Source organism: Larimichthys crocea, chromosome XIII, assembly GCF_000972845.2.
Source record: "Larimichthys crocea isolate SSNF chromosome XIII, L_crocea_2.0, whole genome shotgun sequence".
Taxonomy (NCBI): Eukaryota; Metazoa; Chordata; class Actinopteri; family Sciaenidae; genus Larimichthys; species Larimichthys crocea.
In genome coordinates this window covers 35181588-35208290 of record NC_040023.1, presented here as the reverse complement: position 1 = coordinate 35208290, position 26703 = coordinate 35181588, and the positions used below count along the sequence as shown (strand labels likewise).

General features: G+C 44.3%; 2 protein-coding genes across 7 annotated transcripts in view; one reads left to right on the top strand and one right to left on the bottom strand.

Annotated features, from left to right (window-relative positions):
- The first annotated feature begins 2291 nt into the window (after nt 1-2291).
- seraf (Schwann cell-specific EGF-like repeat autocrine factor) lies at nt 2292-5603 on the top strand. The gene is made up of 5 exons (XM_010743263.3): nt 2292-2730; nt 2917-3012; nt 3475-3579; nt 5040-5135; nt 5342-5603. Exons 1-5 carry the CDS (start codon nt 2511-2513, stop codon nt 5452-5454), a joined length of 630 nt encoding a protein of 209 aa, XP_010741565.3. The 5' UTR covers nt 2292-2510; the 3' UTR covers nt 5455-5603.
- A 258-nt stretch (nt 5604-5861) lies between these two features.
- Nucleotides 5862-26703, bottom strand: part of vwde (von Willebrand factor D and EGF domains) — a 34930-nt gene continuing 14088 nt past the window's right edge. For all 6 annotated transcript variants that reach the window (XM_027286085.1, XM_027286081.1, XM_027286086.1 and 3 more), the window contains 30 exons: nt 23364-23554; nt 21443-21674; nt 21197-21271; nt 19969-20198; nt 19507-19596; nt 18879-19026; nt 18524-18738; nt 18377-18450; nt 17941-18214; nt 17648-17844; nt 16037-16920; nt 15674-15810; nt 14427-14591; nt 13533-13637; nt 13005-13119; nt 11754-12010; nt 11032-11251; nt 10795-10932; nt 10467-10682; nt 9912-10286; nt 9158-9253; nt 8978-9073; nt 8788-8883; nt 8610-8705; nt 8393-8488; nt 7842-7937; nt 7667-7762; nt 7415-7510; nt 7229-7326; nt 5862-6499 (listed from right to left, as the gene is read on the bottom strand). In XM_027286085.1, coding sequence (XP_027141886.1) covers nt 6485-6499; nt 7229-7326; nt 7415-7510; nt 7667-7762; nt 7842-7937; nt 8393-8488; nt 8610-8705; nt 8788-8883; nt 8978-9073; nt 9158-9253; nt 9912-10286; nt 10467-10682; nt 10795-10932; nt 11032-11251; nt 11754-12010; nt 13005-13119; nt 13533-13637; nt 14427-14591; nt 15674-15810; nt 16037-16920; nt 17648-17844; nt 17941-18214; nt 18377-18450; nt 18524-18738; nt 18879-19026; nt 19507-19596; nt 19969-20198; nt 21197-21271; nt 21443-21674; nt 23364-23554 — 5219 coding nt within the window. In that variant the 3' untranslated portion in view covers nt 5862-6484. The remainder of the gene's footprint in view (nt 6500-7228; nt 7327-7414; nt 7511-7666; nt 7763-7841; nt 7938-8392; nt 8489-8609; nt 8706-8787; nt 8884-8977; nt 9074-9157; nt 9254-9911; nt 10287-10466; nt 10683-10794; nt 10933-11031; nt 11252-11753; nt 12011-13004; nt 13120-13532; nt 13638-14426; nt 14592-15673; nt 15811-16036; nt 16921-17647; nt 17845-17940; nt 18215-18376; nt 18451-18523; nt 18739-18878; nt 19027-19506; nt 19597-19968; nt 20199-21196; nt 21272-21442; nt 21675-23363; nt 23555-26703) is intronic.

The window sequence follows — 26703 nt, the reverse complement described above, 5'->3', positions numbered from 1 at the left end:
TTAAAATAAATAAAATTAGGATGTTTCCTTTTAGGGTTGCAAAGGTGTGGAAATTTCCAGCAATATTCTAAATGGCAAAGTTAAGCTGGGTAATTTTGGAACAATTCCAAATCTTGGGAATTTTACCAAATGGGATTACTAAATTTTTAATTGGGGGTAACAGTAGCGTCATGGTAACGGTCATGATGAAATAATAATATCAATATGTGGTTTCTCAGTTTATTTTTGTTTCCAACAGAAACATCAAAGGTAACAAATGTGAATGAAACTTTCTTTCTTATGTTCCACGTGAACAGGTCAGATCTTTAATCTGACTGAATATTTCTGTGTTTCTATTGTCATCACGTCTCTCTGGTCGTACCGTACGTCGACCTCTCCTTGTTGGACGTGTCTCTTGTGTGTCTCTGCTGTGTCTCCGGTGTGTCTCTTGTGTGTCTCTGGTGTGTGTCTCTTGTGTGTCTCAGCTGTGTCTCTGGTGTGTGTGTGTGTGTGTCTCTTGTGTGTCTCTGATGTGTGTGTGTGTGTGTGTGTGTCTCTGGTGTGTCTCTGGTGTGTGTGCGTGTCTCTGGTGTGTGTCTCTTGTGTGTCTCTGATGTGTGTGTCTCTGGTGTGTGTCTCTTGTGTGTCTCTGATGTGTGTGTCTCTGATGTGTGTGTGTGTCTCTGGTGTGTGTCTCTGGTGTGTGTGTGTGTCTCTGATGTGTGTGTGTGTCTCTTGTGTGTCTCTGGTGTGTGTGTGTCTCTGATGTGTGTGTGTCTCTGGTGTGTGTGTGTCTCTGGTGTGTGTGTCTCTGGTGTGTGTGTGTGTCTCTTGTTTGTCTCGGTATGTTCACATCTGCTGCGCTCGTTAAAACACCAGCTCACTTCCTCTCTGAAATCCAGGTCAGTGGTTTGGACCAGAGCGCCAACACAAAAAAAACACAAAAAAACACGCACAGCCAGCGAGTACTGCGAGTTTTCCCTTCGTCTGAGCATATTACACATGACACACATTAATGTTCAGTGTCTTATTATGTTTATTTTCATATTCTGCATGTTTCATGTGGTGGAATTATGGTGAATACTTTGGTACTTTTATCCAGTGACAGCAACTTCTCTTTCATATCAGATGTTTTATAATTAAACCACATTATGATGGACTGTCATCAATACACACTGGGAACTAAAGCCTGACTCTGCACCGATTTGACTTTTTTCTTACACAAATGACGAATATTATTTAAGAATATTTAAGTTTCATATTGTTTTAACACGTTAAATCATTTAAGATATACGCTGTCGAACAATTATAGCCTCTCTCTTGTTCTGTGCTACTTGTCACGATATTTTTAATCACAACTCTGATGAAACTTTGTCGTGACACCAATATACTGACAAAACAAGCGAGCGTTGGTTAAGAGACACAGACAGTGAATGAGAGTGAGCGAGCGCCGGCATCGATAACGCTGTTTAATCAGAGAAATAAAAAAGTTACGTCCTGATTGTTTCACTCGTGTATTTTAACGTGATGTTTTAGATCATAAAAACAGTCAAACTCTCGGGTCACATTTCACCTCGTTATGTCTTAAACACCGTGAAGTATGAACACAGTATGAGTTCACGTGTGGGAACCGTCGTGTTTCTGTGCGAACACGTCGTTAAGTCGTCGAGCAGGAGCTGTTTGGGCTCTCAGTCGACAGGCTTCACTGTACAGAGGCCTGACATGTGATCTGGTTCTGTTATTGTCATTACAGCAGAGCCTCCCTCACCTCCTCACCTCCTCACCACACAGTTCATACAGACAGACTTCCTCTCTCCAGGTAAAAGGAAATGTCTTTTCCTCGTGTGTTCTTCATGAACTCGTCTGAAATATGAAGCTACACTGAAGCTTTTTCTCAGCTGGCGGAGTTTTCTCCATCTCACTACAGCGTGTACATCCAGTACTACAGTACTGTAAAACTACAGTACTATAAAACTACAGTACTACAAAACGACAGTACTATAAAACTACAGTACTATAAAACTATGCTCAGGTCTCGTCCCACACAGACATAAAACTACAATACAGTCTGTCATTTTGTTAGATGGCATATTTATAAATTATTTTAATTTGAAGGTAACTGCTGCCACTGAATAAAAGATAACACAGTAGCAAAACAATGCTATATATATATATATAGAATATATATATATATATATATAATCTATTACAGTTTATATACTGATTTAAGAAGACTAATAAGATAATACTACTACTACTACTACTATAATAATAATAATAAAATATATAAATAAGTTGTGTGTGTTTGTGTTTCTGCGGTCACTCACTCACCATCCAGCCCCCTCATCAGGACTCTCAGCCGGCTCCGCCCCGCCGTGCTCCCCCCTCCCCGGCTCTGGTTGTAGTTTCCCAGAGTGTGCAGGAGGAGCGGGGGCGACGTGGAGAAGTCTCGGCGTTTGTGGGACTTTCTCCTCCATCTCTGCGTCCACCGTCTGCCTGCTCCTGCTCCTCGACCATAAACACCTCCAAACATGCGTTTCGTGGGTCTCGGTTCTGCGGTGCTGCTCGCCTCCTTGCTGGCTCTGGTCGGTGTTTGCTCCGGACTCTCGGACGCGCCCCGCGGAGTCGCGGTCGGGTTCGTCTTTGACCCCAAAGCGAGGTGCGAGCCGCCGTGTGCACACGCGGGGATCTGCATCCGCAACAACACATGCTTCTGCTCCAGAGGCTACGAAGGAGAGACCTGCCAGTATGGTGATGTTACCTCACTTAAATCTCATTTATAAAGTGTTACACTGACAGTTTTCTTATACTTCAGTAAGTTTAATATAGAATCTGATGGTTTTAAGACATAAAATGTTGATTTTCACATGAGAAAAGAGACTAAATAAAGCCAAAACTTCATTAATAATAAGTAAAAAATCTCTTGTGTGAATGCAGCCAACTGTTATCCCAAATGTAAGAATGGAGGAGAGTGTCTTCGCCCTGGAAAATGCAGATGTCCTCCAGGATTTGGAGGAAGATACTGTCACAAAGGTGAGTCTGGGACTCATAAATGAAATAGCAGGTGGTTACAGTGATCGTCTTTGTGTGTTTTTGTTCTGAATCCATCCTGTAATCTGTGTTTTCCTTCTTGCACGTGCAGTAAAAGTGGCATAAATGAGCCTAAATGTTAAATTATCAGACTAACACTAGACTGTTGAGACAGTCTAGTGTTTCCCAACATGTGGGTTGAGACCCCCTAAAGCAGTCAGCTGGAAAACACAAATTACATTTGACTTCCAGTTTTTGAATTTCTGTAATTTTAACCTCATCAAACTTCTAATAAAAAGCATTAAAAACCGAATAACCTCTGGTCGATCTATGCAAATGATGACAAGTGCACAGAAAGGATTATAATCCGCTGCCATGTTTGTAGTCCTGCCTCCTCAGGACTACAAAGGCAGGCTGAATGATCGTAGGTGTGATCGTAGGTGTGACCTGTGTGTCTTTTGGCAGTGACGTGTGACGCCGGATGTTGGAACGGAGGCGAATGCATCGCTGTCAACGGAGTGGCCAAGTGTATCTGCCCCTCGAGCTGGACCGGCTCGAAATGCCAAGAAGGTCTGTTTATGGCCGTCTCTAATTACACCCCCAGCACCTCGTTAACACCAAGAGGTCAAAGCCACCAAATGGAGCCGGAGAGATTCAGAGAGACGTTCACCAACTTTAACACGTTTTAAAAAGATTTTCCAGTTCAGGCCAAGTTGCTGTCAAGCTGTGAAGCAACAACGCGGCTGCAGTTCATCTTATTTAGTGGATTTAAACGACGTTGAGATGTTCTTGGCGGTAAATTGCAGATGAAGTGAGCTCAGCAACAGAGAATCGAGGCTCTGTCGAGGTGTTTGTAGTTGTAAAACACCTGATTTAGCTTTTCTGTAGCTGTCTGGCTCATTGGCTAGCTTTAAGCTAAGCTACTCATTAACAAAATAGCTCTTGGCTCCATCTCTAACTTCTGTAATTTAAAAGAAATCGTTACGTTTGGTAACATGCTTCATTTTCATGCGTTAAGAGTTAGACAAGAAGATCGTTACGGCGTTAAATATGAAGCCACAGCTAGCAGCCGTTAGCTTAGCTTAGCTTAAAGATTGGAAATAGAAGGGTAAAACAGCTAGCTTGGCTGTTAGCTCCTCTTAAGCTCGTTAATTAACATCTTGTTTGCTCAATCTGTACCAAAACTGAAGTTTAAATCACAATTTGTAATTTTATTGACGCTACAGGTGGTTAGCTTAGCATAGCTTAGCTTAAAGATTGGAAATAGGAGGGTAAAACAGCTAGCTTGGCTGTTAGCTCCTCTAAAGTTCGTTAATTAACATCTTGTTTAATCTGTTTTAATGGAATAGTTTGCTAAATGTGCTCATTTGCTTTATGAAGCTACATGTGGTTAGCTTAGCTTAGCATTAAAACTGGAAGTAGAGGGAAAGTGGCCAAACTGGCTCTGCTTCTGTTTTTAATTAGCGGGATAAATAATATGTTAATTAACAGGTGCCGTTAGGTGGATTTTGGTGTTTTTTTTCCTTTTGTTTACAGTCTTTGTGCTAAGCTAAGCTAATCGGCTGCTGGCTTTAGCTTCATATTCAGTGTACAGAAATGAGCTAACTCTAAAAATGCTAAAATGAGAGCGTCTCGGCCTCCACGCTTCATGTTTGTGCGCTAATTATGAAGCTACAGCTAGCAGTTAGCATAGCAGCTAGCTTAGCTCTCGGCTCCTTGGTTACATCTTGTTTAAGTTGATTGGGTTAGCTTAGCATAAAATCTGGGAGTGGAGGGAAATCACAACTTGACGTCTTATGGTAGGGAACTTTGGACAGAGCCATGCTAACAGTTTCCACTTGTTTCCAGTCTTTATGCTAAGCTAAGCCAATCTGCTTTAGCTATATATTTAGCATACATGAGTGGGGTTTTGGCTCCTTTAGCATCTCAGCCTTCGCTGAAATGTTTGTCAGCTCCAGCTGGAGCTCAGATCTCTTTCTCGGCATGCTGGGAATGTCTCACTATGGCCTGTTTGTTTGCTTCCCGTGCAGCGATCTGTCCTCAGGGCTGCAGGAACGGGGGAATCTGCGTGGCTCCAGGAATCTGCAGCTGTCCGGAGGGATGGCTGGGCGGCGCCTGCCATACCGGTGAGTTAAGACCCCTTCAGGCAGTTCACGGTCCCAGTAAAACGTCTACGTCTTAACTGAGTGTCAGTCTGCCAGATGTCTACAGCGTCTTGCTGAGGGCTGAAGGTTTTCAAGTTCAGTGCTTTTCCAGATGTGACCCGGCACTAAAACATGTTCCTCTGATTCTTCTAAATGATTTAAACACTTTTGTCTTTTGTGTGTTGTAGCTGTGTGCGCTCAGCCCTGCCTGAACGGAGGGAAGTGCATTTCTCCGGACAAATGCCGCTGTCGCCCGCCGTTCTCCGGCCCTCGCTGCGCGGAGAGGAAAAAGTCCCACTAGTGTGACCACCCTGTCGTGCTGATGAGGACAATTATTATATTTTATCTGAAACATTGGTAGTTTTTACATTTGTTTTTTATCATTATTTTTAAAGAAACTGTTCTCATTCTCATGTACTGTACTGTAATGTGTCATTAAATGAATTTTATGCGTTTTAAGAGCTCATTTAACGGTTCAGTTTGTGACTTTTAGGGTGATCTATCATCAGAAATGAAATAAAACTAGCACTTATATCTACATATGGAACCAGTAAGTAAATATATGTATCTAAGGGAACCTCAACAGTCTGACCTCTTTTGGCACATGAAGGCCACCGTAGCTTCTCCAACACTCACGATCTGCAATCTCACCACTGGAGGCCACTAACTTTCACACGCTGTCCCTTTAACGAAACAAAAACACAAAAATATGAAACATTTTCTTTATTTAGTCTCGTGTAACTCGTACCACAGTGTAATCTGTAAGTGTAAACCCAAACAAGTCTTTACTGTGTGTATATATATATTTAGTATCAGTGTAAATGGATAACAGTCTATAACTTAAAACAGGCCAAAGACAAATAAAACACGTTACTGATGTGTACCATCTAAATTAGGCATAATTACTGAAGCAGATTTATTATTCTCATTACTAAGAAACAAACAGTGCACATCAGTCTGGTGAACCGGGCTATAATCTGGCTGAAATGTTCTGATGAATCGCGGCCGGACAGATTCATTTGTCGTGTATTTATTGAACATCTTTTGTAAGCGCTGCCGATGCCTTTAACAGATGTGTGTGTCACTTTGAGCCTTGAGGTAGTGATATACAGGGACGCAAAGACAAGTGCAATACATCAAGTCCCTCTGTTAGCCTTCAGACACACACACACACACACACACACACACACACACACACACACACACTCGAAATCCACACACACACACATACACACTCGCTCATTCACACACATTCAGTTCATTTATGGTGCTCTCTTCCCGCTTTGTGCATTTTGTAGCTTCTTTCATCCAACGTCTCGTTTCCGCTTCCGTCACGCTTGTGAGGCCTGTGAACAAATTCAACATTAACAACAAGATGGTGGACTGTCTTTACATCCTGAAGGTACATTCAGACAGGATCAGGCGCTGCGGTGAATCACCGTAACTGCATTTCACTGATTAACAGCTTCATTGAGGCCGGCGCTCCCTCACTCTCACTCTCATTCACTGTCTGTGTCTCTTAACCACTGCACGCTCTCTCCCTTTCAAACGTTTTTGTGTCTCTATTTTGCAGCGTAACTTGTGAGTGTCAGATTTAGAAGCTGGTTCATGCAATAAACAAAGCCAGAACACAACAGGCAGAGTATCAGAGTTTAAATTTGGAGGTTTGACCGCAGTGTGAAGTTGAATCTGGCTTCTCAGTCGCAGGACGCTGCACACACTACACCGACTCAAATGTCCAGCAGATCCTGTCTGAATTTACCTTTTTTTTTTACATTATCGTCGTGCATTTTTTTATAAAGTTTGTGCTTCTCTTGCATCTTTTTCTCTGAAAGATAAAGACCTGGTATCACTTACTGCTCAAAGACTAGAAAATATTCTGTCACTGCACGCTAAGAAACAGTTTCCCGAGCCGTCACTGTGTTGGACGACCTTCTGGTGATTTTTCAAACATCACCAGGTTTTTATCTTTCAAAGAAACGGATGCATAACTCAAGCAAGAAGCTGCAGAGCCCCAGAGAGGATATAACCTCTAACCCTGGAGTCATCAGATGGAGTGTGACTCCTGTGTTTACCTTTATTGCGCAGGTGAGGCCCTGGTAGCCCTTCCGACAGTGGCAGTAGTCCGGAAGGACACACCGCCCTCCATTCAAGCACCGCTGTTTACAGACCGCTGAGGAGGGAATCGACACCATGACAGTAAACACTCCTGTCGACACTCTTAACTGTAAGCCCAGATCAGACTGTTGTTTTAAACTCACGTGTCTGACACTGCAGACCTTCCCAGCCGGCCGGACAGTGGCAGGTGTTTGGTCCCAAACACTCGCCGCCGTTTTTACACTTTTGCAGACAGACAGCTGCAGACAGAACAGAGAGGGGAAGGCGTGAACATACAGTATAACGCAGCTTACACAGAAATCTGACACACTAACCTTCCTAACCTAAAGCTAACCCAGGAAAGTGAAAACACTACCTGTAATACTACCTGTGATGTGTAAAACACAGTCACTCACGTATGTTGCACCTCTTCCCTCTCCAACCCGACGCGCAGGAGCACGTGTTGGGTCCAACACACTTTCCTTTGTTCATGCAGGTTGGCTCGCACACACCTGGAGGACATTTGTTCACGTGTTTATTAGATGAGCCGCTCGTGTCGGTCGTCTTCAAATCATTAGAAATGTAACTTACTCTTCTGACAGCGCTTCCCCGTGTATCCTTCAGGACACGAGCAGACGTTGTTCCTCATGCACTGACCTCCGTTCTTACAGGGAGGACTGCAAACAGCTGAGACAACGATATACAAAGAAATACTCACACAGCCTCCAGCGTCTTGTACATAATTATGTATGAATAAACATCTCCACTCTTAGCTGTGCACGCCTACACAACAAAACTGCTGTTTGAGCTCCTTATCGAGGTCTGTGAGCCCGATCATGACCCCTGACCTGTTTGTGTCGACGTTTAAGTGGAAGTATCAGCGAATAATCAGCATAATATCCGTGAAAATAAACCCTCAGCACAGTAACCTGTTCTCAAAAACATAACTGTGCTCATATCTTTGTATCAAACTGCTGATATTTCAGAAAATTCTGGATCTAGAGTTAAAAGGAAACTTTTTTTAATGAATAACTGATTAAAAAGGTCAGTATCAGCAGACCAACATATCATTTTTCATCATTCTTACACCTGACATGGAAACAGGAGGTAGAACGGCGGCACAGGTTTCATCGCGGTCTTACCGATTTGACACTGAGAGCCGTAGAAGCCGCTGGGACAGGCGCAGATGTTTGGTTTAATGCAGGTTCCTCCGTTCAGACAGACGGGCCTACAGAGAGCTGGAGACACATTCAGATATATATTATATATTTCAGAGAAATGTCTGGCTGATTAACAGTTCCAACCCGAGGGCTCAAATTCAAGTCGTATGGTACAATTCTGTGCCATCTAGCAGAGTACCTGAGTTACACGTCGGTCCGTACCAGCCCGGTTTACATTCGCAGACATCAGGAGAGACGCACTCGCCTCCATTTTCACAGTGCCTGTTGCACACCACTGAAACAGACAGATGTCATAGTGTCAGCTACAGAAAGTCAAACTTCATGAATGAAAAAGGTGAATCACAAAAACATCTCACTGATTTCACATCTGGGTCCGACGTATCCGTACGGGCAGGTGCACAGGTTTCTGGCCAGACAGGTTCCTCCGTGTTGACAAGGCGGCTCGCAGCTCGCTGCATGCAGACACATCGTGTAAACGACACAAGCACACTCGTCAGTATTCTGTGAGCAAAGTGTGTGTGTGTGTGTGTGTGTTGGACAGGTTACCTTCCTCACAGGTGGGCCCGCTGTAGCCTGCAGGACACTCGCACACATTAGGCTTCACACACTTCCCCTGGTTCTTGCAGTCAGGTCGACACACAGCTGAGAGAGAAGAAGACGTCAGACGTTCATTCATGAACGATTCCATTTAATGAACTTGTTTCATCGACGTGATCTCGCTCTCACCGATGTGACAGTTGTATCCGGTGTAGCCGTCCTTACAGGTACAGGTGTTGGGCAGAGAGCACTCCATGTTCCTCCCACACTGATACCTGCACACAGCTGAAAGCACAAAGTTTAGTTGAAGTAATCCATCCATTACGAGAGGAGATGACGCTCAGTGTTTCTGTAGCACAGCTCCTAAAGTCACCAGACAATAACATGAGGATCAGCTACACATCAGACCAGGACGAGTCAGGCTTTAGTGTTTACTGAACACGTGTGCGTCACATTTCATTTGTGGGAGAAACATCGAGGTCTTCCTTCTTTCAAATATGAAATGAATTCATTCAAACTGATTATCTGAGATGTTGTCACGCAGGACTGACACAGCAGCTTCATCAGATACGCCTGTTTGGACCTCCTTTTCTTAAAAATGTGTTGTCTTTTATTTTGAAAAAACAAGCTCTACTGTAGGGGGGTCAAACATAAGGCCCACAGGCCAGGACCAGCCCACAGAAGGGTCCAGTGTCACGGCTAAAACTGGTCTGACCCACTTGAAATCGTCTGTATGTGAGCTGAAATGAGTCTGACACCTCTGGCTCACCTTCAGTTAATATTATGTAAACAAAGATGATGGGATTTGCATATAATTTACATAAAAGTGACATTTTTGGGCGTCTCATCTGACATTTAACACAATGAAGGAGTGTCACGTTCTCTTCCTCATACTTCTCTAGTCCCCGTATCATTCCTAAAGATGAACTGTCCTCACACGTACCTTTACACGTGACTCCATCTCCAGTGTAACCGTACGGGCAGCGTCCACACCTGAACGACCCGGAGACGGTGGGCTCACAGGGGACGCCAGGGAAACAGGGGGAGTCGGCACAGGTCACGTGGTGATGCGGTGACCCCCATTTGACCCCGGTGGTGAGGTCGGGGTTCGGCTCCACGCCGCTGGGCGCTTGGTTCTGCGGCGTCACTGAAGAAACTCTCCTGGTGCCAGAGACTTCTGGTCTGGTCCTCCTGTCGGGGGGATGTCTGGGTGAGTTGGGAGACGATGATGAGGAAGAGGAGGAGCTGGGAGTCATCTCCTTGCTTGAATTTGATTTGATGATGTGACTATTCGCTCCGCTGGCGTCTGTCCCCTGACCTGTAAAATACTGGAAGTTAGAGAATACGACTTAAAATACTAACACAGAAATAGCTTCATTGTGTCAGCAATAAAACACGCAGCTCTGAGGTAACTAAATAAAATAATATAATATCACACGTTATATTATGGTAGGTATAAACCACCAGTGTCGTGTCACTGGCAACGCTTCGCTCTCACTTGTTGCTAGGCATGTTTGTCCGTTTCCATGGAGACCGGGAGGACAGGGTCCACAGACGAAGCCCGCCGAGACGTGGACGCTCTCAAAACACTGAACGCCCGGGTGGCACGGCCGCCGAGAGCACGGCGACGGGCTCGAGGGTTTGGGCCTCAGTGAAACCTGCGGGACTCTCACTGGCGTGTTCGCTGCCTCTCTGACCACGGAGTCTTGGTTACCTTGACAACAGAAAAGGATGCCATTCAACTCAGCAACAGTGATTTTCTTTTGGTCTTTTTATGGGAATATGTAGAATATTTGTGACCTTATGAGTGGAGGTAGAAGACGTACGTGCGCAGTGTTTCCCGTCACCAGCGTATCCGTGTGGGCAGACTCCACAGATGAAGGAGCCAAACGTGTTGTTACATCCGACTCCGGGAAAACAAGGCTGAGAGACGCACTCATCTATATCTTCTCTGCATGTATGGCCTGAAATGACATGAAGCACACTGTGTTTGTGATGCACATTAAAGATGTGTTAAACTACAGCGCTCTGTGAAGGACACAGCTCTGCAGGTCGAACCTTACCTGTCATTCCAGGTGGGCAGATACAGGTGAAGGAGTTGGGCCCGTCGATACAGCGGCCCAGTCTGCAGGGGTTCGGTTTACAGTCGTCGATGTTCACCTCACACCTCTCACCTTTAAATCCATCCAGGCACACACACAGGTATTCACCGCTGCCGGCAGGGAGGTTGACGTTGGTCACACAGGAAGCTCCGTTCAGACATTCACAGGAGCGCACAGACACCTGACGGGACAACAGGTAGACAGTCAGATTCATCCTTCAGACTACAGAAACACTGATCTCAAAACAGATGGAAGAGAAAGTTTAAATCTGTCTCACCATCATCTGCGACTGAATCTAAACAGAAATCTTTGCAGCTCATTTATTTGCTGTTATTTAGTGAGTCTTTGCCCTTAATTCATCATTTCTACAAGATAAACACAAAACATGCTCAAACCTGCTTAGAACGATGCTGTAACACGAGGCTGTGAAGCAGAGTGACCATGAGCCGAGAGCTACGTGTCGTTATTGCCCTCTAGTGGCAAGAAGCAACAAATAATCATGAATGAAGAGTTGTTCTTCACTTATCTGTCCAGAATGACTGACATCCTCCCTCAAATATACACCACTAAATTGTTGTTGTGTGATGAAGTCTTACTGCTGCTCAGCCTGTGTAATCATCCAGACTTTATTAAATACATAAAAGAACACAACAAAACATTAAACCAGGATTTAAAAGGATTACCTGTATGGAGCCTCTGGTCTCAGCACGACAGTCATCCGTCACAGTAAACTGAAAAGTGTGCGTGTCTGTCGTCTCAGCCGTGGCCTTCCACGTCAGCAGGCCATCCGGAGACAGAGATGCAGCTTCAGGACCTGATTTCAGGGTGAAGAGCAGCGCCGAGCCCTCGGGGTCCCGAGCTTGAAGCTGGTAAAAGAAATTCTCTCCCTGGAAGGAGTGAAGACGGAACGGCATCGAGTCGAGCGCCGGAGGAGCGTTCTCTGACGAGAAACACACAGAGATAAATAATAATAAAGATGATGACCTACTCGTTATTTGTGGTGAGTGAGATGTCTTTAAGGTCCAAAGCTGCACTTAGAAATGTGACAAACTGTTGATTTGACATTGCCATGTGTCATAAATCAGACTCACATTACAACTAAATGACCACAGTATAATACAGATGCTCTTATTTGAGCTGAAAAATCTCATTTAAACTATAAAGAAAATCATATTACAGCCTCAGCTACATCACACAGTATTTAATTAACAGTTTATTACAGATCAACACTTTTATAGCAGCTCTATTTTCAGCTTTCTGCTGCATTTTTATTTATTTTTCAATCTTATTTTTCTCATCTTAACTTAAAGGAGCAGCGTGTAGGATTTAGCGGCATCTAGTCGCTGCATTGAAACCCCCTCGCCTCACCCTCTCCTTCCTAGAGTGAAGAGCCAGTGTTTAGTTTGTCAACTAAGGCTTTCATACCACTGTGGTTATTGATACTAGTCTAATTTACAGTGTTTATAATTTACTATATTTCTGTTATTTTAATATTCTTAGTTAGAAATAATAATAAATAAAGTCTTGATCAGCCTCCAGCTTCTAAAATATAAATGAATGATTCATTAACTTCATGCATGATGTAAGTAAGGTGAGGTTAATGTTCCACGGTCTGTCGTTTCTTCTAAGCGGATCACTGTTTGACCTACTTTAAGTTGAAGAAGCAAAGTTGGTCAGAAAGTGTAACAATGAGGTAAGCTGTCCTCATATCAGCGCCGGGGGAATGAAGCAACTTCAATGGCTCCAATCTGCTGACAAATTATCAAAACAGCCCCGAGCCACAAGCACAAAACTCAGTGATGGCTATCCAACCGCAGCTCGGCTGAGGAAGTGACACATTAAAAAACTTTTTACACCACGCTCAGTGTCGACTTCTTCTGTTTGTGATGACATGAACGAGCTGTGAGACAAAGCAGACGTTTTAATGTACATACTCTCCGCCATGGACCATGTGTGTTTGGACGAGTCCGGGCGACACGTGAGGCACGGGCTGCTGGGATTGGACTCCCCCTCGCTGTAACATAAGCCGTCGATGTTGCAGGTTTTCTCCTGGGAAGCAAAGGCAATAAATAAGAGAAGAAATTATGCTCGGTGTTTATTTCTGTTTGAAACAAACTTCCTCTCAGAGCTTCAGACACACTGTTTGGTGGCCACTTATCCAAAAATGCAAGCCTGACCTATTTCAGTGAGCTGCACAGGTTTTTGTAAAACATGCAGCAGGAGAACAGGGACAGTTTTGTTGAAACAGTCCAACAAGGTTTGAGGAAAACAAACCGAATTGTTTCCTGTGTTTAAAGATACCTCACACAGCACCTGGTTACTACAGCACAGATGGAAAAGAGCTGCAGAGTGTCGGCGAAGATGTGACAGTTAAAGGATGAAGGGAAATTTATCTTTGGGAGGTATTTCAGCTTTTTGATCCACGTATTAAATGAATATCCCTATCAAGAAAGGTGTCTTACCCTCAGGGTGCAGAGGACTTCAGTGTCGAGGCTGCAGATCTGGCAGGCTCCATCGTACAGAGTCAGGATCTTAGCGTTGCTGTAGCTGTAGCCATCATTGGATACCTGCCATCAGCAGAAGAGTGATTACTGGGGATCACTGAGAAAAGGCAGTGAAGCAACATTGTGTAACTTTTCTACCATGAAATAACGTGTTGATGCTACACTGACTTGTAATCAGGTGAATGGTGTCTCTCTGTTCTCACACTATGTAACTTTGGGCTCCGGGTCGGGAGAAGTACGCAACGCTTTATAGCAGTCACACACCACCAACTATCTCACTGATTTTGGTGAAACTGGATCATATTTTATGGAGAAAATGTTTTCTGTTAGTTAATGTTAGCTCAGTTTGTCAGCCGGGCTGCCCGGACTGTGAGCTCAGAGTTTGTATCAGGCATTTTTGAACCACCAGGAAGAAGAAGAGGAGGTTTTCAAGTCTGAGGCATGGGCGAATGCTGATGGGAAGTGAAGTCAGTGTCGTGCCAGAACAGGAGCCAAAGGGGGCGTTGACAGAGGAAGATAAGAAGAGAAATGTATGGAGTGAGTGAGCAAGAAGCCGCCGGACAAGAGTAGATCTGTTTCACATGGTTGTGTCGTTCTCCTCCTAAACCATGTTGAAGCTGCCAGCAAATAAAAATAAGCAAACCTTCATTAGTGCAGATTTATTGTGTAATCTCAAACTGGGAGATTCAGAGATGATGAAATATCTTGCAAAATAAGACGTTTCTCTAAGTTAATCCCTGAGAGGATATTTCCTCTGCCCAAAGCTGAAAGAGAGAAACCAGCGTCAACAAGGGAGGATGGAGTCAATGGATTGTTTTTTTCCACCAGAAACGGTTTGTAGATGTGACTAACTTTAATCTGCCAGCGGGCCAGTGGTGTGTTTGTCGCCGTTTCAAAATCCGGGTCTGCAGGAGTTCGGCTGTCCTCCAGGGGGAGCTGGCACTCCAGAGCCGTCACATCCAGAAAGACAGCCAGGACAAACTGGGGCTCGTCCAGAACCCACTCCCCATCCACAAACTTGACAAGAGACACAGAGGGAGAGAGGGGAGAGGAAGCCGTGAGTGGTAGGAGGTGCAAAAGAGAGGAAGACATTCGAGAAGGACAGAGAAGTGACAAAGGAGAGGATGAATGAAAAGACAGCGAGCAATTACAGCTTTATTGTGACCAGAATAATCGATTTAGAGAGGGGACTGTAAGCTATAAGGTTTATATTTAATGCAAGTGGATATTTCACACATTGATATGATGGCCACAACACTAGACGGATCTATTTTACATGATCAGGACGTATCGTGCTTTAATTACATCCCTACAGCTACTGTGTTTACTTTACCTTTATTTATGATACAGAGGGACGTATCAAAGCTAAAGTTACATCCAGGTTATAGAATAGGTATGGATTGCCATGTAATTGCCTTGTGTTGCCATTCACTGTGACAGAGCAGCAATCAGTGAGTAGAGCTGTCTTTGTTCGATTTGTGTAGGGTTGCAATGGTAAATTTCCAGAAAATTTCCATGGGAAGTTAAGCTGGGGAATTTTGGAAAAATTCAGAAACTCCATGGGAAGATTATGCTAAAATGTATTTTCCCCAACTATATTTAAGTTTCCTGTTGGGGCTAACCTTCTATTTAGTCAATTCCTGGTTTATTACCATTAATTCCCATGGAAGGTTTCCAACTTTGAAAATTCCCAGAATTTTGGAACCCTGGATATGTGTTATGGCGTCACAAACTTAAAGGAAAAAACACAAGCTGACCAATCGCAGCCCTTGTAGTCTCCTAAATGTGTTTCTGAGCCCCATCGTGTTGTCGTGTTTTTGATGAGGAGCACCATATTACACTACATAACCCTTTAACTCACAACTATAAATCCACCTTAAATCTAAAGAAAAAATAACCGCATAAATAATCGTAATTAATGTTGGTGCGTTGACAAAGAACGCTGCCCCTGGAGTCGAGAACAAGAACAAGAAAGGTAACTAAACTTGAGCTAGAGCAGCTCTCACGCAGAGAGATATTCTCTGATTAGAGAGTTTAGATGAGATCGTTTCATTTTTTGAAGTAGTGCCAGAAGAGAGGATGCACGCACAGCAAAGTACCTTTTCTTTAACGAACTCACACTTGAGTTCGTAGGAGTCCTTGAAGCCGTGACCGTAGACCTGCACGGTGGAGCAGTCTCCCTGTCGGACGTCACACAGACCCTCCTTCTCCAGCTCGGTGATCTCTGGGATCTGATCTTCACAACATCAAGAACAGAGAGTGTGGACGGACATGTTACACCTGAGAATTTACAGCACGTCACAAACCATGTGTCTGTCGCCATAGTAACTGATACTGCTTGTACTGTAATGTTTAAAATTAAAAGTATTTTGGGGTTTGTAAGTTGAAAATAAGCTTTAAGTCGTCATACACATACACCTCTTAAAGTGTGTGTCAGTGTCGGCGTGTGTTTAGTATGTTACCAGAGAGCATGCTGCAGTCATATGACCCAAATCCCGGGAAGCAGACACACCCCCACTCCGAGCACTGTCCGTTCCAGTTGCACAGATTTGGACACTTGAGGACGGACAGAACATCCTGGTACTCCTCCTCTCTCCTCCTCTCCTCTAACAGCCTCCTCTCACACTCGTTTTCCAGCAGGGGTAACGTCGCATTCAGCCACGACAGCTCATCCTTCAGCTGCAGGTCGGTGACACACATCGCCGCCACGTGGCTGACTATTGACTCTTCTAACAGGCGCCTGCAACCTAAAGCTATGCTGGAATTCGCCACAGCCTGCTGGCACTGAGTCCTGGCCTGCTGCTCCGTCAGTCCTGAAGGCGTGGGCCACGTGACGGAGAAGTCTGGCTGGACTGGTGCTTCATGGTCCTCTGGGAAAAAGTAGGTGAAGCCCTCCAGATCAGACTGGCTGAGGCTTTGGTGTGGGGAGTTCGAGACGTAACGGTGGGTCTGTCGCCGGCCTCTGTGTCGCTGAAGGTGAGCTGAGGTTGAAGCTCCGTCACTGGATGCTCTGGAGGGGGAGCTTCGTTCACGTGGCTGTGCGTCACCGCCTCGATCCTGGGTGTTTTGGCTGGACTGGCCTGGAGGCAGCGGCTGTCTTTCACTTCCTTCACTCTTCACCTCCACTGAGCCGATGTACTCAGCTGTGACGTCCAGAGTGGGGATGACGCCGGGGAGATGCACGTTGATGTGATGAGAGCAGGAGGAGTCGGAGGAGGTGACAGGTTTGGATCGGGCTCTGGGAGATGCGAGGCGGGGCTCTGCCTGACAGTTACAGTGCTTTCGGGGGCTCAGAGTAGTCAGATGGGACGGCACGTTGTCGAACAGGCTGCTGCCTGGAGGAAGTCTGAAAGAGCAAAGGAGAAGATGAAGATGCAACAGGGTCTGTTGGGCAGGAGATTCTTTAAATTAACCTGAGAGGACGCCTGGATTTCCAGAGTGGATCAGCATCGCAACTTCCTGAAACTTCCTGAGGAAATCTTGGAATCTTCGGAGAAGGTGCTTGGCTCCTGAATGACTACTTAAACGTAGAGACATCCTAAATAGCTAACAGATAAAAGGCCTGTTTATTCTGAGAGCAACAGTAAGTATTACATCTTCTGTATTTGAATCTAAAAGCACTGGGCCGAAAGTCAACATACAACTTCTTAGAAGAAAGCTATTAACGCTCCAAAGTTAGGCTGAATTTTGGCGAGGGGAAAACTGGCAAATCCAAACGTGTCCCTCGACCTTTTACTTAAGATATCTGAATAACAAACAAGCATGTTTTTTGTCAGTGTGTTAGTTTTTGCCTTGTTTATTTGACTATTTCTGCATACTGGAGAAACAGTATTTGAATTGCATGAATTGGGTATGTCAGGAAAGGTGAGACTCTTGTGTATTCAGTGAGGCCAATTGTTTTCATGTGTGATGATCTTAGTCTCCATAGGAAGTATTTCATTGGAGTATGACCCTATTATGACCTCTAGGATCATCGCAGCATCATGAAACTGTGAAGCTAAAAAAGTCAACGTACGAGTAATCACCCATGCATGAACATAATGTATTCTTAAGACACTCTGCAGAACACTGACCTCCACTCAGAGATAAAAGTGTGCAGATCCTTGAGTGTGGCGCCCCCTGCTGAGTGGAAGTCGTTGTCTGACTGTCCGTCGAAGGTCCCGCACAGGCCCTCGGTGTGTCTCCGGTCTGAGCTGGGAGCTCTCAGCGTCAGACTCATTCCCCAGTTAGAGACGTCTGCACGGACAAATGCTCCTGACGAGAAGATCATCTGTGGACAGTCAGAGATTCAGCACCATGGTCCAATATGAACTATATTCATTCAGTAATCAGATGTTTAAAGTGTGTCTGCCTCGTCCTCTCTCACCGTGACTTTGCGTCCCTGGTAGGACTCGGTAATGCGGACGCCGCTCTTGCTCAGGTCTCTGTTCTTCACAGACAGGTGAGGTTTGGTTTCGCCCATTTCTCCGTTGCACATGTCAAAAGCGATCACGTCGCCGCCGTCCCTCGCCACGAAACCGCACACGCACGAGGCGGCGTGCACCACGCTGCCGCACTCCCACTGACGGACGTGGACCTCAAACGGCCAGATGCTGCTCTTATACAGAACGAAGGTGCCGATTTGGTAATTCTCATAGCGTCTGTAGATAAATAAACAAAAATATTCAGGGAATTATTCGGCTTCCAGCTCCTTTTTTTTATTGCAGTGCAAAAACAGAGAGAAAAGCCACATAAACACAATTAAATGAAAGTTTATGATACACATATTGTTTCCTGATCAACTGAAGAAGAGACTGAAGTACCTGCCATCAAATGTGATAATGTGAGGATCAGTGAAGGAGTAGCAGTACGCTGAGGGGACGTCCTTCACTGTTATCTGAAATTAGAGATCAGCTTAATTCATACTTAAAAAAAATAAATACATTTTCCAAAGTCAGTTTTATGTTTACCTCTGCGGGTTCTGGTGAATATCCGTTCCAGAGAAAATTCTGTGTTTTGATGGATTTAACGAAGATCTGAGTCGTCCTGTTGCCGTCCTTAAAAAAGTCTGTGACAGGGCTGAAGTGGATCAGAGCTCGGCTGCAGACGCCGTCCTTACAGGGGCCCCGGGTCAGATCCACCACACAGGAGGACAGAGACAGATCTGTACCCAATAAACCGTCATCTGTAACAAGACAAGGAATGAGGATTATTTACATGATGATAAATGGTGGTGCAGGTTTGACTGACATCTTATCCGCAGCCCTCCTGTGCAAATCTGGATCAAGTCAGTCAAATGTTGGTTGTCTTGCTGTAAGTCCTCACCTTTACTGCTCGTGCTGAGCTGCAGAGACAGAGTGCACCCCTCTGTAGAGGATGAGGACTCTTCCAGACATGGGACAGGAACTGTGCTCTCAACCACCAACTCATACAGACTCCCATCCTCGGATACACTGCTCACCTCTGGTCTGAGCTGCACAGAAACGATACAAACAGTTAGAAAACCAGTCAGCACTTTGTTAGGCAGTTTGAGAGAGCATCAGCTGAGTGGCTTGAGTGCAAAGTTGTCTAAAGTCTGAATTAAATACGCTGTAATCTGAGGAGGAAGAAGGGTGTTTTCAAATGTTTTGTTTCTAGTGAGTCTAAATCAGTCTTGTGGAGCAGGAGTAATAATCCTGTAACGTTTGGTCTGTCTTCTGTTAGCTGCTTCCAGTCTTCATGCTGGCTAAGATAATTGCCTCCTGGCTCTAGCTCCACATGCACAGACATGAGACTGGTATCTTCTCTGACTCTCACCAAGAGAAGGGATGAACATAACTTACAAAATGTTGAAATATATAAAAAAAACCTACAGACGTGCATGCAAAAACATATAAGTGCACAGATGAACGATCTCTCTTTGCAGCAGAAAATGAGAACATAATAAATAAAACTTCAGATTGCTGGGACGTACTCTAATCCCTGCAAAGAACTCCTGACTTTCCACTGAAGCGCCGCGGACGTCGGGCGAGTCCAAGAAGAAACTGGAGCTGGAGCAGTAAATCTGAGAGAGAGAGATTTGTTTTTAGAAAATAGTGAATTATGATGCTTGCATTGTAAAGAGAGAGCGAGAGAGGAAAAGGAAACACAAAGCACATCAAGGGAAAAATCCTGGAAGTATAAAAAGGTTTAATAGTTGATCAACGCACACGAGCAAGCGAGCGGTAAAACAAAACGACATGTTGACAGGCTTCAATAATAGTTTAAGTCACTGTTGGACCAAAGTCCAACAGCAAAATATTCAGCTTTCTTTCCAGACATTCACATCCTGAGTTTAACTTTTTAGTTTTTTGGACAATCAGCTGCTTTGTCAGGGCAAGGCACGCTAGGGCGTAAAGGTTCAACAGTTAACACAGTGGCATCTGCATCATCAGACCTTGTCCCCTAGACGGAGGTTGAATCCGTCCAGCTCGATCAAGGCGGAGGTCTGGATGGTGGTCTCCTGTTTGAGCTCCTCCTTTCTGCCCTCGGGTGAGAGGCGTGACCAGGCCACCACGTATCCCAGCGAGCTGTTGGAGCTGCTTCCAAAGCTGCACTTCAGGTAGACGGTGTTTCCCGTCACCTCGGCGAGGATCGCCGGTACAGACGGAGTGGGAGGCTGTTTTGCTGACAGGAGAGAAGCAAAAAGAGATGATATACAGTGTATGTAAACAGTTTTTTATTGTTTTTTAGGTGGAAAACACCCACAAGCCTTCTTTAAACCTTGGATTATACTGTTTTAAATCTGTTTTTCATGGTTTAGGCTAGGACACTTAGTCCCAGTGAAGGGAAATCTACAGGTTACAGCTAACAATGATATTTTAGACAATGTTATGCTGCAAACGTTGTGGCTATAGTTTGGAAAAGGCCGTTCAGCTGCCTTGTGCACAAAGCCAGGTCCATAAAGAAATGAGCCCTGACCTCGATCCCAGCCAACACCCCGCTCTAGTTCAGGTATCTCGAGGAAAGTGTCGCATGGTTCTGTTTCACATACTTCATTCAGGTGTATTTTATTTATATTGAGTTTCATCAGAGATAGCCCCAGAGAGCTCTAACCCAGGTGATATACAAGGCTTTGTGGGTTTTTTGTGTACTGCTACAATTAGATTAACAATCATAAACACATAATTTACTGACATTTGGCTGGAGTTTGGCACAAAATCTCATTCCAGCTGGATTTAATGACAAAAAAGGTCTCAATCTAGGGATGAAATACAACAACTACTTCTAAATAAACTCACAAAAGCAGCACATAGTGATGCAGAAAAAGCAAACTGAAGCTGAGGAGCTTGAATTCACGAGTACCAAAAGTAGAAAACTTGAGAATCAAACGTTAATAGTTAAAAGTTAATAAACATGTCCTGTGATTAAACCTCCGTCCAACTCTGCCAGCTTCCTAAAAACCTTTCCTTGGCGTGATTCACGACCTGGCTGGAGGGCTGTTGCCATGGAGACGAGGCCCAGCGGACGCCAGGACACATGCTCAGCTCATTAAGAGGAGCGGCGAGGGGGCTGACGGTGCATTCCTGACCGCATGGCAACTCCCTGACCCCCTGATTGTTTTGGTGTTTGACCTAACACGAGGAGACAGGCGTGAGTGCTAAACACAGCAGCGGGATCCTCACTTTTACATGTTCCAGCGACGTTAACCTCGTCAGGGCCGCAGGTCAGCGGCGGCGCGGGTGAAGCGTCCAACGTCTCTGTTCGGCGAGCAATAATGGAACTCAATTATAAATCAACATTAATTAACATAATAGATTCTTCATGGCAGAGAAGCGACTCGAACTTGAGCTGCTCATCTCATTTTTCCATTTGTATGTTATGATTACACGCAGATTATTACAAATACAGATCTTTCTGCTGTGACATACCCTGTGCGCAGTATCCCATGCATCCCTGCGTAGGCTGGAGAAGGTAAACGTAAAAGTCTCCACAGTTGCGGACGGTGACCGGGATGCGGAACATGCAACAGTCTTTGCTGCTGCTGGGGAAGAACTGCCAGGCGGCGCAGGCCGTTAGCTGCCTGACCTCCAGAGGACCCGGCAGGGACTCACCATCACCCAGGGACAGCCACACAGGAGCCTGGGTCCCACAGTGGTTCACCTGGATGACAGAGGAGAAACCTTTGATACAGTTTTGTGACTGTGCATGTGTGATTTTTGCACCCAAAACGTCACCAAAGTACAAAACCAGCATTTGCTAATACGACATAAAAGATGTTTGAGAAAGCTACGGTTTGTCGCAGTTAATCCCCCTTTGAGAAAAATCCTTGCCATTTATTCGCCATCATCATAAAGACATCGCTTTATTATGTAACACATGTTCACAGCGATCCTCTCTTCCTTCCTCCGCCCACTCCTGTGGTTATCCATCACCCGGGGAGAGCAGCGATGCCCTGGGAAGGCGGAGAGCGGCTGACACTTCAGATGGATCCCGCAGGCTCCTCACAGCAGGCCGCCCGCAGGAAATGAGACACATTCCAGCTCTCCTTGCACTCTCCTTCATAAATATGTACATGAACACACACACACACACTGATGGCTGTGTGTGTACACGAGTGCATATGTATTCATGCTGGCACACTTTATTTATCAAGACAAACAGGTGAGGACAGAGTGGCCACCTCAGAGTTTCTCCACATGGCGTCACAGATGGGGAGATTTTAAAGACTGATGTGTTGATATTTGTAATTATAAAACTAAATTAAACATGATGATCCTGGACCCCACCACTCCTTAAATGCAGAGGTCATGAGAATTTTACGACCTTCACTACAATCACATTGTGCACATTGTGAAGAAACACTGGGATACCAAAGGCATGGAATTTTTGGAAATCTGATTTTGAATTGTAAAATTAAATTTGACAGATCTTTTAGCCAAAGAAATTGAGTTTGAGTCGATCAAATCTCTCTCCAAACAACTAATAAGGAAACTGTGTGCAATGTTGCACTTGTTCGGCTTTTGTGTGTGTACGTTGACAACATCTTTCCACATGATCTTCATCTAAAGAGAATAAGAGCAGTCGATTCAAGAGAAGGGTTAGAGACGTGAACCTGTAGCTAAAGGTTTGGCAGTTTGTACTCCTTAGCTTCTTAAAGCCAACCAACGAATGTGACATGACTATGGAGCAGGATAAGACAAAATATTACAGGATCCTTCATTCAAATTCATGTGGTATTGATGGTATTTAATGTTTCTATTTGAGAGGTTCCTCCTGCAGACCACTCCAGGGAGCTTGTGTACCACCAGTTGTACTTGTACCACAGTTTGAGAACAAGTGTCTTAAAGCAAGGGACTGGTGAGGTGAAGCTTCTAACTGAGAAACAATAGTGGTGAAGTTGACTGGAGCAGCCTGGAGATGAAGAAACCAGCTGAAAATGGACTTACCTGGTCAACAAACCTTCACTGGTTCTGTATGTGAAGGAATAGTTATTTAGTTGTAGAGAGTTAGATGAGAATATTAATGGTGCTCTCATACCTGTACACTAAATATGACGGTAGAGCCAAATAGTGATTGGCTTAGCTTAGCACAAAGACTAAAAACAGAGGAAAACAGCTACACTGGCTCTGCTCAAAATTTAAAAATCCACCTACCCCCCCAAGAAACAGCAGCTTGGATTTGCAAAATAGTTAGCTGTGCAGTAAAGTAGAGATGATTTTCTGTAAATGAGCTTAAAAAAAAAAATCTTTTAAGGCGTATTGACAATAACACACGCATGTAGTCAGATTTTACTAATAAATCCTTCAGTCTGTGTCTTTGCAAGATGTTTTACAAAATAAAACCATTTACCTCCACGCACTGGGTGGGCATGCTCGCCGGCTTGTCAAAAATCTGAAACTGGTACCAGCCTGGTGTGAGGGAGTGGTCACAGATGAAGTCCTGCAGGGCCGACTGCTGCAGCCAGCTGGAGCTGAAGGTGGTGCTGCGGTAGGGGTTCTGCAGGATGGAGTGGCCGCCCGGCGCACACTCTGGAGGGAGAACTGTAAGTGCAGCCAGAGAGACAACATAAGCACTGGATGCACACCAAGACGGTCAGTACCAATGATCAAATATATGGAAGGCTTTCCGCGGGCCAAATAGTGAATTGTGGATGTCGTCTGTCCAGCTGGTCTGGATTCACATTCAAATTCAAAGCTGATAAAAAAGATACGGCGCTGCTCAGTGTTGAGGTTTGCACACACTTTTTCATTCAGGCAATGGAGACATTTACTGAATAAAAGAATAAAAGATTATTTTGCGTAGACAACTATAAAAATATGATGTGATGTTTCGTCTTTTAAACATCAAATAGAGGAATCAGGAAAGACATTTAAACTGTTCAGATCAACACATGCCAACAACCAATGCTCACAACGTAAGACTGTATGAGGGTAAAACTGCTTATGAAGATACTGTGCCGGCTGGTGACCATGGATAGATTATTTATTGGTCTACCAGGCCCAGGTGCGTCCAGGCTAGATGCCACTGCCCATCCACAGTGGCGACAGGGAAGTAAACAAATGTAAAAAGTGCGATGAAACTTGAAACTTGAAGTCCATCCAGCCAGAGAAGGGGACAACTTCCAAGAAACATGAAGAAGGTAAAACGTAAACATCCATGGCTTCATCAGGGAGCCATCATCTCCTGCCTCAACCAGAAGAATGTTTAATATAACAGTGTCTTGGACAAAGGTCCAAACCTCCACAACTTTTACATGAATTTTTAATATTATTCCATTTCTATCGTATTCTGCCAATAGACCCTCCCCAAATATTTAAGTTAAGTTCTAAGTGAGTAGTCGCTATTAAAGAAACCATCATGATGACCAGATTCAGACCTTCAAACACCAACACAAGGAATCCAGTTCCTGAAAAACAACCTCTCTGATAATGATGAAGACCTGCGCTGGAGCCAAACCTAACAGCATTATTATTAATGGATTTTCCCAGCAGGATGTGACTGTTGATGTCCATATAGTCCATTTTAAGATATGGGTTCACATTAGTTGTAACAAAAGGGAGGAAGTACTTGGTATTCATCAGCTTGTGGTAAAGAGCTGTTGGATACATTATTCTGTTTGCTTCATAATCATGTTACACAACCTTCAAAGAATCTCAAACTTTGAGGTCAAATGTGAATTTAAAGCAGGAGGCGCAGGAACTGTTTACTTGGGTCATTCCAAAGTAAATCCTGAGTGCATTTCACAGAAGTAAAATCCAAATGAAAGACATCCTTTCTAAGAGGAAGTCTTAAAACTGCTACAGGGAAAGGAAAGGTCAGGAGGTGAAAGGTTAAAGGCGGGCACTTGAACACACTTTGAGTGTTTGCATCATTAGAACAACCAATAAAATAAAACAAAAACATTGTACATCTGTGTACATAACTTTAACCAAGGAAGATGTCAAGGGAACTTCTGGATAAGGCTGTAGAAACTGAGAATGGACAGCGGCGACGAGAATCAGGAACTTTAGGTAGAAATTAAATGGACCCTTTTAACTGGTTACAGAAATCATCATTTGAGATTTGCTTCAACCAGGCGTGACTTGGATATTATCATTCTGTTCGGCTAGCTGCTTCTCGACATTCATGAAGATAGCGATGAGTGAAGATGAAGGTCATGTCTACATGGTAACCCTTGATCTTCATACTCTTAGTCCCCAATCTGTCTTGACAATGTGATTAGAGTAATACCAATGTAACTTAACTAAGCACAATCTTAACAGACAGTCTTATAACTAGAGTTTGAAGGGGTCTCAAGATAGCAGTCAAGGTAGATCATAGATAGATCCAACAAGCTTGGTGTTTTCAGGGCTCCTACGCAGATGTCGACTTTGCCTGGTTGGTAATCTAGTTATGCTCATTATGCATTTTAAGTTTCTGCAAACAGCAACAACAGTTTGTTTGCTTCAGCAGGACCGAAGTTTTTGACTTGTCAAAGCTCTGATAACATAACTGATGATGGCCCTGTGTGTCTGCAAGCACAATACCAGGCCTTGGAACCAGTACATAGAGATGGAACGCATCCATTATTACCCTAATTTCATAAATTTCACCAATGATTTTCTTGCTTTGACATGTGCAGTGACAGCCCTAAAGAAGATCTAAGAACCGACAAAGACAGAAACACTAAACCTTAGATGATATAACTGTAATAATAGCTGCGTTTTGATGGACACCTGATTTCTGGAAAAAGGAAAAGGAAACTTGTTGAGACTATGAGCAATCAGCTCAAACAAATCTGATTTCATCACTATTTAATTTTAGAAGATTTAAAACACATAGGAATGGTTCATGTGGTCACAACAAAACACTGCAGAGGAACATCCAGAGGTTATCAGTTTTGTTTAAAGTTTTGATGACATCCTTGTTATATTTTATTGGTTTATTTTAATGGTTGTTCTAATGATCAGGTCCGCCTTTAACCTTTAACCTGCTGACCTTTCCGTTCTCTGTAGCAGGTTTAGGACTTTCCTTCATTTAGATTTATTTTTGTCAAATACATTCAGGATTCAGGAGTGATCTGCTTTAAATCCACATCAATCTTTGGCTTTTCCAAAGAGGCAGACTAGTCTGTTTACAGACCTCTGAATCGGTGCCCACATCTTATTTTAAACTCATTATTCGGAAGTGAAGACAGGCGACGGAGAGAGGCCTGCGACCATATACATTAAAATATGAACATCACAAAAGTGAGAGCACAAAGAAAAAAGATCTGAGCTGTAACTAAGAGACACCGGCCTCTGCTTCAGCTGCAGATTTCTGGCCCTGACACCGAGAGGTCAAATGAAAGGTGATAGCATGACTGAGTCTGCCACGGCTTTCAGACAGATGAGCACACCAGCCCGCTGAAGGAGACGACAGGAGCTGTCAAAGCTTCCAATAGACATCCTTCATTCTCAACACCTGGTCACTTCAGTCCTCATCAGCTGGAGGGGAACTCTTGAGAGTCCAGCAGCCCAACCCGGAGCCAAAGACCCATGACAGTTAGTCTGCTGTCCGTGACAGACACACTCTGACCATGAGACATGGAGGTATGTGGCCTTGGATGACAGTTACATGATGAATGAGAAGGTTTCTCTTTAAACTAGCAGAGGAATCTGAAGATCTTACAGTGATTACATGTGATTTTTGTTAAAGTCATAGTCGAACA